The following is a 12,938-nucleotide window of genomic DNA, read 5'->3' as shown; positions in this document are numbered from 1 at the left end:
TATATATATATATATATATATATATATATATATATATATCATCATCATCATCATCATCGTTTAACGTCCGCTTTCCATGCTAGCATGGGTTGGACGATTTGACTGAGGACTGGTGAAACCGGATGGCAACACCAGGCTCCAATCTAATTTGGCAGAGTTTCTACAGCTGGATGCCCTTCCTATATATATATATATATATACATACACACACACACACATTACTTAGAGTGATACTAATAGCCTGATGTTGGAACTCAATATACATATGCTTCACAATAAAGCGTTAGTCAAGTACAGAGTGTAATATATTAAATAAATGACAAAGGAACAAGAAATTATGTAATTAACTTCATTAGCACTGCATATCATAGCACAAACAGCTGTAAGCTAATGAAGTTTATAGTATAATTTCCTGTTTCTTTGGCATTTATTTAATTTTACAAATATACATATATTACACACATACTTACAAGTGTAATATACAGACACATTTGTACAAATATGAATACATGTGCATGTCATTGTTGTCTGACTTACAAGGTCCTGCATCTTGAAATAGTCTTCACCACTTGCTTCTGTTCTGTAGGTTCCATCTATTTTTATTCTCAATATTTGTTCAGCCAGCTGTCATTCTTTATACACATAAAATATCTCAACCAACAATCTTCTCTCTCGCACACTACACACAATGACTATTACACCTTTTTCTTTTTTCTCAGCTCATCTATACTCCATCATTCATGCAAGCAGACAGTACATAGTTGAGTATGATTACCTGATTTCTCTCCAGGAATAGCAAAAGTCCTACATTCAGTGCCCACATCTTGCTCACATGCATTACTGCATTTCATTCACAAGCTTTATATAATGTAACCTTCACTCTCAAAGCTTTTGTTTTCAACAGAAGAATTCCCTGAACTTTTTTCACCTTAACCTAACTCTTGCTATTACTTTCACAAACCCAACAGCATGGCCAATTCTTAAATAGCAAAAGAGTTCTGTATTCTTTTTTTCTAACTGAAACCATTTTCTTTGCTACGTAAAATTTTAGGCCTTTTGATTTTGGACCCTACTTCCATATATAGAACTTTTAATTCTTCAACAGATTTAGGTATGGAGATAAATCTTGGCTTGCTGGAGTTACTTCAAAAAACCCCGTCTTCAACTCTCTCATCATGGCTTGGAGAACTGTAATAAACAGGAGGAAATGAGAACCAAGCTCTATGGACACACACAGGCATAGGTAAATACATATACACTCATATACAAAATATACTACAGACTCACATATACGTAGACAGGCATGCATGTATATATGTATATATATATATGCATACACACACATACACCCAATATATCCACATACATAATACACATGTTCGTTTAGGTGTGTGTGTATGTATGTATACATACACATATATTATCCGTAACCAACAAGACTTGTAAAACAATTTTTTCCTCATCAATATGAGGTTTAAATAGTAGGCATGTATACATACACACACACATTCGTATTTATATTCATTCCGATGACAGCTCCTAAGAGAAGTAAGGAAACAGCGCACTGTAAATAAAACATCTGCGAACACATACACACAATTACTGTCGTATGCATTTGAAATTGACGAAGCTAATTTCCTTTGTTGGAAACGATAATCGGCAGAGCATTGGGAAGGATGCAGTGTGGCATTTGGTTACGTCCCTTTGCAGTCTGCGTCCAAATCCTACTCGGGTCGACTTTGCCTCTCATCTTTCGATGGCGATAAAATAAATGATGGCGTACAAGTACTAGTGGCAGTGGTGGTGGGGCGATATAGTCATCAGCTCGACAGTGGTTTAGAAGGCGGTGCCCCAGAATATCTATGTCCGATGATAAAATCAGTAAAACGACATTAAACGTTAAAAACCTGTAATGATGAACGAGGTTCTTGACAACCTGGGAACCGTTCTCTATATAAATCAGCAACGTTTCTCAATAAAACAAAATACAAGACACTTTGTACATGCAAAAACACATCTTTATTATAATCGCTGGCACTTAAACTTTTATACACACACACACACACATATATATACATTATACACACATTTAATCGAAAAGGTCACGAAGTAGCTCAAGGGCTGAGAGTTTCGCAGAAAGAGAGAGAGAGAGAAAGAGAGACACTATATATAGTGAATCCTCTGTCACTCTCTAAGACGAGCATACAATTCTTCGATCCCTACTCGTTAAATTAACATATAAGAGGCGGAATATTCCTCAGGCACGTTTATTCTAAACACAATTTTCAAACCGAATCAGCGCGACAAAGTTGAACCACTTTTATCGATCCGAAACAATGAGAGCTAAAGTCGAACTCAGAACGCCAAGAGCCGAAATGAATACAGCAAGGAATCCTATCTGACGCTCTAACGATTCTGCTAATCCACCTATACAATATATATATATATATATATATATATAGAGAGAGAGAGAGAGAGAGAGAGAGAGAGAGAAAGAGAGGGGGTGTCTATCTATCTATCTATCACACTCAAGTTGGTTCGTACTGATTTTAGTGTCATATTTTCTCTCTCTCACATGCATACATATATATAACGAATTGAAGATGACCAAGACTGAAGGTTGGATTGCCTGGCCAGTTAGATGACTGATGAGAACTATCCAAGCCCAAAATCCACTCACATATGTAGGGCACGTATGGGAAGATGCGAGACTTGGATGCTGGTAACTCTGGCTTTGCAAAATAAACGCTTCTTACATTATTATTATTATATACATACACACACACTATATATACATATATATATAATGTGTGTGTGTGTGTGCGCGTACAGACACATTTTATTTAAAAGTTTACACGACGGCAGTTTTAACCCTTGGTCACATTTCGTGTATATATATTATATATAAATATATATACATTCATACTTACACACGAAATGAAAAGTATCCTATAATTCGATTTATAATTTTAAAGAAGCCATTTTCTTGAAGTAAATTTTATTTGAAAGAAAACAATTCCCTTAGGATCCCTGCCAGTATTCCTATAAAGTGAGGAAGGAAATATTAGAATAAGATAAGAAATATCAATGGGGAAGTGTCTTAAATGTGAAGCAGTGCTCAAGCCGACCGTAACTGTCCATTATGTCTGCTAATTAGAGAATAAAATATGGCCAAACGTTTTGATTCGTTAACGGACGGCCTTTAAATAGTTATTTTAAATAGAAACAAATGCACATATGTATACACACAAGCGTATATAAAGTTAAGTATTTAAAAAAAACATCGAATTTACAAATGAAAAAAAAGAACGAATTCCTTTCGAGAGAAAGGAAGCAAATCTCTTTACAAGGAGTCCCCATTTTTATTTCAAACCGACATGTTGAAAGAGAGATTGCAAGTTAGATTAAAAGAATTAAGCATGTTTAGATATATGAGAATATACATACCGTTGAAATATCTGTTTAAAAAAAATTCAAAGAAATAAACGAATAAATGAGAAGATGACGTATGTTAAAATTGTAGACGATGGATGAGTGTCTGTATTGTTGTTATATGCAAGATGGGGGAACTTACCTTGTGTTAGTTTGGGTAAAACATCATCAAAAGGAGATGGTTCAGTCTGTTGAGGTCTAGTTGGAGGCGTTGATGGAGATAGTGTCATTGGCATACATCTTCGACGTTTTGGAGTACTTTGTGCAGGACTATGAAGTGGATCAAATTCTAAACTCCTTTTTAGAGTAGCACCACAGGCCATCTTGCCCAAATAAAAGTCTAACGATATTTATTCGGCGACCTATTAATAGTGAATCCCTTTCTTAGATATTCTTAAAAATATCGATAAGACAAAGATTCAGACTAATAACATGCACAACTGAGAAAAATGACACGATTCTTCAATCATATAAAATAGGATGCTGTTGGATAAAACAAAGAAATTTCACAACAGTCAAACAACGATTATTTTAAATGGCGGTTGTACGAAAGCGATTTATCAGTTATGTACCAGTTTAGAATTAAAGTAAATTTATATTTTGTTTATGTCTGTTATAAATTATTAATTTTCTCTTTGACAAAACAGTTATATAATTTCAAATATTAACTCGTAAAATTACAAACCAGTGTTTAAAAGCCCGTGAAATGAGTGTCATACGAAACTACGATTGTTGTTATTTAATCCGCGTTCTGTAAACGACAATTCTAGGCATGGGGCGAAATCTCGATATTTGCTTACTTATTTACACGCATATCATCATTTATTGTCATTATTTTATATATATATATTTTCTAATTTTCCTAAATTGAATAAAGTTTTCAAGTCTAAGAAAAACTACTATGAACTCATTGCAATAATTTTTAAAAGAATTTCAAAGAAACAAAAATTGCTTTATATTCCAGAAAAATAAATAAATAAAATCTCTTTGTGTTTGAAATAAGACAAGATAAGGGTCTGTCGGATCGGTGGTTACTAACCGAATTATCATCAGACATAATTTATTTTACATGCTTACAAGACGTGGCCTTATTTATTGAAAACTTTGTGGTCTTTTTTCGACTCCATGTAATCATTTCGCAATAGTTACTATCGCTTTATTTTAACAAAACAACTAATTCTTGGTGGTTCATTCTATTCAACCATTGTCGTTTGTTTACATTTAAAATCTAAAAATTTTCCAGTTTTTGCATACAAATATCGATGTAAATGTATATGCGCTTATATATAAATATGTTATACACACACATACATATATATATATATATATATATATATATATATATATATATATGTGTGTGTGTGTGTCTCTCTCTCTCTCTCTCTCTCTCTATATATATATATACGTGTGTGTGTGTGTATTTGTGAGTGCATATGTGTGTATGTGTTTTATATATATATATAGAGAGAGAGAGAGAAGTGGAGTATGTATATGTGTTTGAGTTTTTTTACTGTTTTTCTTACGAATGCCTTTCAATTTCGACTTTATCTTTATAAAAAAAATTATCATAGCTTTTCCATAATAGAACGAAAATAAAAGAAGTATCTTGAATTCGAGGAACAATTCCTTTAATATAAAGGAAACACCTCGGTTTTTTTCTTAAAGCTCTAACCACTTTGTTTTCTTTGTAAATTAATGGCCAGCTGAGTTTTCGACTCGGCTTTATTGTGTGAATAAAATCGCTTATTTCTTAAGCACTCATTTTAGTTAGTTTTATTTTTTTGTTTTGTTTTTTACATACTTGACGGTTAGGATATTTGAAAAATATATGGATAATAATGATAGAAAAAAAAGACAAGAAAACCATTCTATTTAAAATTTTTAAATGAAGGTTAAATTATTCATAAGCTTGGTGGATCTCTGCTTACAAAGTGTGCCGTTCTGCTTTTATAAATCTCGAGGTTAGAAGTCGAATATCATTCCGAATCTACGCACCACCCATATGTGTAGGTATAGACACATATATTATAAATAATATATATGTGTGTGTATCACATTCTCCATTTCTCTCTCTCTTTCTCTCTAATTATATCTATCTATAATATATGTATGTATGTATATTTGTAACAGTGGCAGCTTGTGTATAAGCACTGCAGAACTGCAGCACCCCTATTTCCATTCGATATTATCGATAACATTCAATATAAGTCTTTTTTCATTATATAATCCTTAAGGTTAATGTCAGTAGCCATTCCCTAGATTATGGAAAAAAAATACAAAAATCCTTGTATAGAACTGTGCGCTTCACAGTTTCAGCGACGTGGTGTTTGGCTGTTGTTCGCATGCTCACATGTCCGAGATAGGAAGCTTCACGCTAGGGAGAGAGAAAACTGTGTGAACTACAGTGCTGATCCTGGTGTGCTGAGAAAGGTAGTGTTTCTTTTTGACTCCGTGTGTGTTGTGCTTAAAAACGTGTTTGTATTTTTGAATGGGATAACGTGTAGAATTAGATAATTATCCTGCTTCCAGCTACAGTGCTGCTGCCAGGATTTGAAAAATAAGGCAGATTCCCCCCCCCTCCTTATTTTTTGATTTAGGGGGATTTTTGAAAAACAAGGGGAAATTCGCGTCGGTGTTCAGTGAACAAATTAAATACACTACCAGCAGTGGCTAAAACGCAAACCGATCAAGTTTATGTATAAATTTTCTTTTTGTATGTTTGTTTCCTTCTACACAATATTAAAACAATGGCTAAAAATTTTCTGAAGCATCACCCCAACATTAATTTTTTCTACAAACCTCCACTGATGGGTAAGACTTGCCATGATGAATACTTAGTACTATAAAATTCGGATTTTATATATCATCATCATCATCATCATCGTTTAATGTCTGCTTTCCATGCTGGCATGAGTTGGACGGTTTGACTGAGGACTGGTGAACCAGATGGCTGCACCAGGCTCCAATCTGATCTGGCAGAGTTTCTACAGCTGGATGCCCTTCCTAACGCCAACCACTCTGAGAGTGTAGTGGGTGCTTTTACGTGCCACCGGCACGAGGGCCAGTCAGGTAGTACTGGCAACGGTCATGCTCAAATGGTGTTTCTTACGTGCCACCTACACAAGAGCCAGTCCAGCGGCACTGGCAACAACCTCACTCGAATGTTGTTTTTCATGTGCCATTGGCACAAGTGCCAGTAAGGTGACACTGGTAACGATCATGCTCAAATGGTGATTTTTCCATGCCCTGGCAATGATCACGCTCAGATGATGCTCTTAGCGTTCCACTAGCATGGATGCCAGTCATGCGGTGCTGTCATCAGCCACATCAGTGAATTTGATTTCGATTTCACTTGCAGAATTTAGTGAAAGAAAGGTACGCATAAGTGGGCTGCTTACACCACTGGTATAGGCCACAGGTTATGGTCTCACTTGTCTTGCTGGATCTTCTCAAACACAGCATATTTCCAAAGGTCTTGGTCACTAGTCATTGCCTCGACGAGGCCTAATGTTCGAAGATCATGCTTCATCACCTCATCCCAGGTCTTCCTGGGTCTGCCTCTTCCACAGGTTCCCTCAACTGCTAGGGTGTGGCACTTTTTCATACAGCTATCCTCATCCATTCTCACCACATGACCATACCAACGCAGTTGTCTCTCTTGCACACCACAACTGATGCTTCTTAGGTTCAACTTTTCTCTCAAGGTACTTACACTCTGTCAAGTATGCACACTGACATTACACATTCATCAGAGCATACTGGCATCATTCTTTGCAAACTTACGCATGTCCTCAGTAGTCACGGCCCATGTTTCACTGCCATGTAGCATGGCTGTTAGTACACGTGTCACACAATCTACCTTTTATTCTGAGTGAGGGGCCCTTTGTCACCAGCAGAGGTAGGAGCTCTCTGAACTTTTCCCAGGCTATTCTTATTCTAGCAGCTACATATATATTATATATATATCATCATCATCATCATCGTTTAACGTCTGTCTTCCATGCTAGCATGGGTGAGATGGTACCACAAGAGCTGGCCAGGCTGAAGCTTGCACCAGACTTCTGTGACTGTTTTGTCAGGATTTTTACAGCTGGATGCCCTTCCTAACACCAACCACTCAGCAGAGTGGTCTTAGTGCTTTTTTACGTGGTGCAAGAACAGGTGAGGTAAGTAGTGCTTTTATATATGTGTGTGTGTGAGTGTGTATTTGTCTCCCCACCGTCAATTGACAACTGAGGTTGGCTTGTTTATATCCCCACAACCTAGTGATTCAGCAAAAGAGTCTGATACAATAAGTATCAGGTTTAATAAAAATGTGCTGGGGTGGATTCATTTGACTAAAAACTCAAGATGATGCCCCAGTATGACCTCAATCTAATGACTAAAACAAGTAAAATGTGTGTGTGTGTGTGTGATTTTATGTTTTACCATGCCTGCATGCGCTGGGAGAGCCATGTGATATCTCATGTTTTATTATCTGTATGTCATCCTGGAATAACCTTTCAACACTTCTTGGCCTTATCATCTGTCAGCCTCCCACTGCATCACATGCCCATATCAGCACTGCCTTCATTCATGCACACTATATCTGATTCCTCTTATGCTTAGTTTTTCTCTCAAGTCATTTGTGCTCCATTGTTCATACACTCTTGCATCACCCATCCAATAGAGCATTCTTGGCTCATTTCTTTACAGTTTTTGCTTATCCTCCAAATTCAGTACCCATGTTTCCAAACATCATCCTATACACATGTCCTTGTTATCAGCAGAAGCAACAACTTTCTGAACTTTTATCACCTCTATTCTTATTTTGGCAACTATGATTTTGGAACAACCACCTCCATTACTAATGAGGTCACCCAGATAACAAAAAGCATAAATTTTCTTGGGAAATATTCTGGACATTTGCAGCTATTTATTCCACGGCTGCACTTAGTCCTAACACATTGTATGCATCTGCTACATACGAAGTTTTCCTTCTCTATCAGTCTGCTTGAGGTTCCACTACATTTCTTGTTTATACACACAGTTTACTTCGGATACACCATAATTCTATACAAATCAGCTATAGCCATTTCCCAGATGGCAGTAAAGTACTATCTTCTGTCTTGTTAGCTAAAACTTATCTTTTACTAGATTTACTTTGAGGCCCCTCTATTTTATATTTTGCTTCTGTGTTTGGAATTTATTCTCTAAATCTCTAATAACAGATTCACCTCTTCCCCTGTTCAGACCATATTAAATTCCTCTGTTATTTCCTGGAGAATTATTATAAATAATAGGGTGCTGAGAACTGAAACCTAATGGACACCTACCTGCACACCAAATGCTTCACTGTAGCCATTGTTATCTCTTGCCTCGTCAATTGGCATCACTATTTATGGTTTTCATAGCTCTCACAAATTAGTCATCTACATGTAATTTTCTTAAAGACTACCAGACGACAGAGGATAGTGCCTTTTTCAATGAGCAATAATACTAAGAAAGAAAAAAGAAATTATTCATGTTCCAAGAATGATTCTTATATGTTACCTGATTCTTATAATATTTTTTGTACTGAATCCAAATAAGCAGTAACAGTTTTCTTTTAGGTCAGGTTTTTGTGTGACATGTGATTTAATTTTTAAAGACCCTGCAGTTTAGAAAGTGGCTAGGTTTGATTTTTGCTATACTTTGCCTCAAGCATGTCTATTTTAGGGATCCAACAAAACTCAGTAAGCACATTAGAGTTCCTTGTGCCTCAGTAATGCTTTTCCTTCTTATGCCTCTTATTATGTTACTTGTTCACTATACTCAATTTTTCTAGGAAAATGTTGAAGTAAATGTTCAAGAAATTAATCGTTAATGACATATAACACTTCTTAGTAAGACTTGTTACCAATTTTTTCTTAAACTACACTACCTTCCTTTCAATTAATTGTGAAAATAATGAAGTATTTAGTAAATTAACTTTGTCATTATTAAGCTGGAGTTTGAAACATAAAACTTTTAATTTGGATCACTTTAAAACAGGAAGTTTACATCATAGAACCAAGAGTGGTCTCAAGTGGGTTGGTATCAACTAATATTTCAAAATAGCTTTTAGCCTTGTGATTTTCCAAAAACTTTGCTCAGAGACTTTTGAAATTTTACCACATGGCATTCTCAACTTCATTTATCTCTCCTAATATCTCATCGCAATACTGATTTGAGGGCCTATGTGCTTTCTAAAATCTTGGCATCCCTGATACAGGGTAATTCATTTTTCAAGTACTTGAATCCAGTTTGTGCTTTTTTCATTGCTTTAACTAAGTTTGTCATTAAGTCCAAGTTTGATGTACAAAGAAGGAGGGTTTTTTTGAAGGTTTTGAACCCATTCATAGCATTTTTCTTGTCTGGAAGAGGTAAGGGACATTTTTGTCCTATTGTTCCCTTCTCATTAAAAAAACCCAACGATCACAACAGTGTAACTTAGCTACAACCCTAGCAAAAATGCAATAATCTTCCACTTATATTTCTGATACTGAAACTTTTCTAAAAGCAACTTAATGTTGTATTAGCCTTTCCTGTATGTAGCATGTGCAATAGATACAGATGAAAATTTTTCTCTCTTGTGAAATGCCATGGAATATTTGAAACATCCTTATTCCTTCAGCTATGTTTGTGGTGATCTAATTTTAAAATTCCAGAAATGTAACTTTATGTAATTTGCACAAAAATAAATGTAATGTATTTTATTTCAGATGTAAAGTGACTGAACTGAACAAGAACTGTTCCTCCCTCACAGCTTCAATAAATACCTTAATCTACCCTCTACAATAAGTCTCCACAACATTAAAAACTTCCTATACCAATTCTTCTTGAACATATTTATTTCTGATCCAAAATTCCAAGCTTCCTACACTGAACCATGTTTATTGTCACAAACAGATTCAAATGACTTAGTGATTTTAATTCATTTAAGCTGGACTTTAGGTTCAATATTAAAGGGATTTAAGATTAAACTAAGCCTGAAAGCAAAAATCTGATTCCACACTTAAATTTGGTATGCAAAAGTATGCATAGAACATCCATCAAAACACTTGTGATAAAATTTGTGTTGCCCAAAGAATTGTTGTTTGTTTTTGTGCTGTTGATAGAAACTAGATTGACCCATTGTCTGAAATACATTTTGCAGACAATGATACAAACACACTTCCTAGCAGGTACTTAAAACACTCAATTTGATAATTTATTCATTTAGAAATTATTTGAAAGACTAAATATAATAGTCTAACTTAATTTATAAACTCTAAAATTTAAGACTACATTTTAATGTATCCTTTTCTAATTTAAAACAGCAGGGTGTGATTTAAGGGAAATTTGACTGCTGTATCTAGTAGTTTACATTCCAGCATAGAGGTCTGCCATCATTTTCTAGTGTTATTTGCACAACTTCAGATCAGTTGTAGCTATAAAAACTATGATAAAAGTGTTCCAGTTCTGAAAATCTTATTCTCTGTATATCTGTAACTATATTGCTTAATATAGCCATATTTTGGGGTTTCATTTGTAAGAGGTTTGGTTGATATTTTCAACAAGTTGAGCAACAACATAACTGTTGTATGTGCTTACTAAATTACAACATGTCTGATGGTAAAAGTGTCTGATGTTAAGAAATGCGCTTGTTCTGTTTGTTATGTAAAATCTAAACAAGTAAAAGAAAGGTGTGTAATGGGAAACTTTGCCAACATTTAATCTACTACATTTTTGAATCATGGATCTCAGCTCATTTTTCTATTTGTTTTTGTTATCAACTCTTTATGTGTGCTGGAAACAGTAAAGTTTAATTCTAAAATTTAGCTCAACCTTCTATTACCTCTATCTCATAACTCATCTGCTAGCTTCAACCATATATAGAAACAAAGAATTAATTCCAGAGCAATTTTGTCCTATCTTCTGACAAATACACAGCAACAGAAAAAGTCATATCTTGGCTCCCTGGCTAAAAGCAAAGCGAGGAAGCCAAGATGAAGTTACATTTCTCTTCAATAAGAGAGGCTTACTGCTTCTACCACTATCTTATATAATGTAACCACATGTGAAATGTTGGTGATTTTCTTCCTCCGTCTTCCTTTCTACTGGACTTTTCTCTGTTTCCAAAGAAGTGCGTTTGCTCGAAACGTTAAACCAACTTTCTTTCTTTCCCTGAGCGTCTGCTAATACTTTACAGGTACCACGTCCTCATGTTTTTTGTGTTTGTTGTTCTTCTTTTTTGGATTTACTATATATATATATTCAAATAGGAATTAGAAGCAGCACTAGTGTTGTAAAGATTATCAAACACACTTATACAATGTACAAGTCCAGCTTGTTTGCTGGCAGGCTGCAATTCAACATGGTGGAAATGACCCTCTCAAAATGCTGGATTTTAAAACTTCATATGCATTATCCAGGCATACTAGCAGATGGCTTTTACACCATTTTACATACAGTTGTAGGCAGGCTATTCAATTTGTCTCCAGTTCGGTTCAGGTTCGTGATGTTGATAAGCCACAAAAATTGCAAAACATCAGTGTCCATCTCTCCTGAATGGCACTTGGGATGTGTTATCTCACCTGTCTATGACTTTTAAGTGTTTTGACACCTGGCACTTTGAGAGAGTCACCTCCACCACATCAAATTGCAGCCTACCAATGAACAAGCGATGCACATTCATTAATATATATATATATAATATTAATTAACAGGAGATGGATTCGGTATTAAATCTTTATTGGGTACAACATACATTTTGACCCATCAGTCTGGGTTTCATCAGGTACATCGATAAATATGTGCCTCACTACAGATTTTTAGTGTCAGTTGACTTGTTGTTATATGTCCATATGAATATATAACAACAAGTCAGCTGACACTAAAAATCTGTTAGTGAGGCATATCTGTATCAATGTACCTGATAAGACCCAGACTGATGAGTTGAAATGTATGTTGTACCCAATAAAGATTTAATACCAAATCCATCTCCTATTGATTAATATTATTACCCTAACTGCCACTGCAGAGTTCCTGAAGTATATCCAACAAAAGTGTGCCATGACTGAGGATGACAACAGGTAACCTAAACTGTGCAGGTGCTCTACTCAACATTTAAACACACGAACTGACCTCTACTTATTTGTCCAAATTATTTATTATTATATACATATATGTATAAATATATATTAGGTGCATAATTAAGGAGTCTGCATCTCAATCATAATTTTCTGATTTAGATCCCACTGTGTTGCACCTTGGTTAAGTATATTCTACCATTACCTTAGATTGACTCAAGCCATGTAAATATATGATATATAGGTGCAGAAGTGGCTGTGTGGTAAGTAGCTTGCTTATCAACCACATGGTACCGGGTTCATTCCCACTGCGTAGCATCTTGGGCAAGTGTCTTCTACTATAGCCTCGGGCTGACCAAAGCCTTGTGAGTGGATTTGGTAGACGGAAACTGAAAGAAGCCTGTCGTATATATGTATATATATATATATATATAT

The 12,938-nt window shown here is 35.3% G+C and overlaps 1 protein-coding gene and 1 long non-coding RNA gene across 2 annotated transcripts in view; one reads left to right on the top strand and one right to left on the bottom strand.

Annotated features, from left to right (window-relative positions):
* Positions 1-4,076, bottom strand: part of LOC106869878 (akirin-2) — a 25,880-nt gene extending 21,804 nt beyond the window's left edge. Inside the window, exon 1 of the mRNA XM_014915804.2 lies at positions 3,575-4,076. Coding sequence (XP_014771290.1) covers positions 3,575-3,755 — 181 coding nt within the window. The 5' untranslated portion in view covers positions 3,756-4,076. The remainder of the gene's footprint in view (positions 1-3,574) is intronic.
* A 1,470-nt stretch (positions 4,077-5,546) lies between these two features.
* Positions 5,547-10,611, top strand: LOC128247108 (uncharacterized). Its single transcript, XR_008263530.1, has 3 exons — positions 5,547-5,862; positions 7,440-7,598; positions 10,155-10,611. It is a non-coding gene; the product is annotated as an uncharacterized LOC128247108 (long non-coding RNA).
* The last annotated feature ends 2,327 nt before the right edge of the window (positions 10,612-12,938 follow it).

This window comes from Octopus bimaculoides, chromosome 2 (assembly GCF_001194135.2).
Source record: "Octopus bimaculoides isolate UCB-OBI-ISO-001 chromosome 2, ASM119413v2, whole genome shotgun sequence".
In the NCBI taxonomy this organism is placed as follows: domain Eukaryota; kingdom Metazoa; phylum Mollusca; class Cephalopoda; order Octopoda; family Octopodidae; genus Octopus; species Octopus bimaculoides.
The sequence above is the reverse complement of the archived record's forward strand: the minus strand, read 5'-3'. Positions and strand labels throughout refer to the sequence as shown.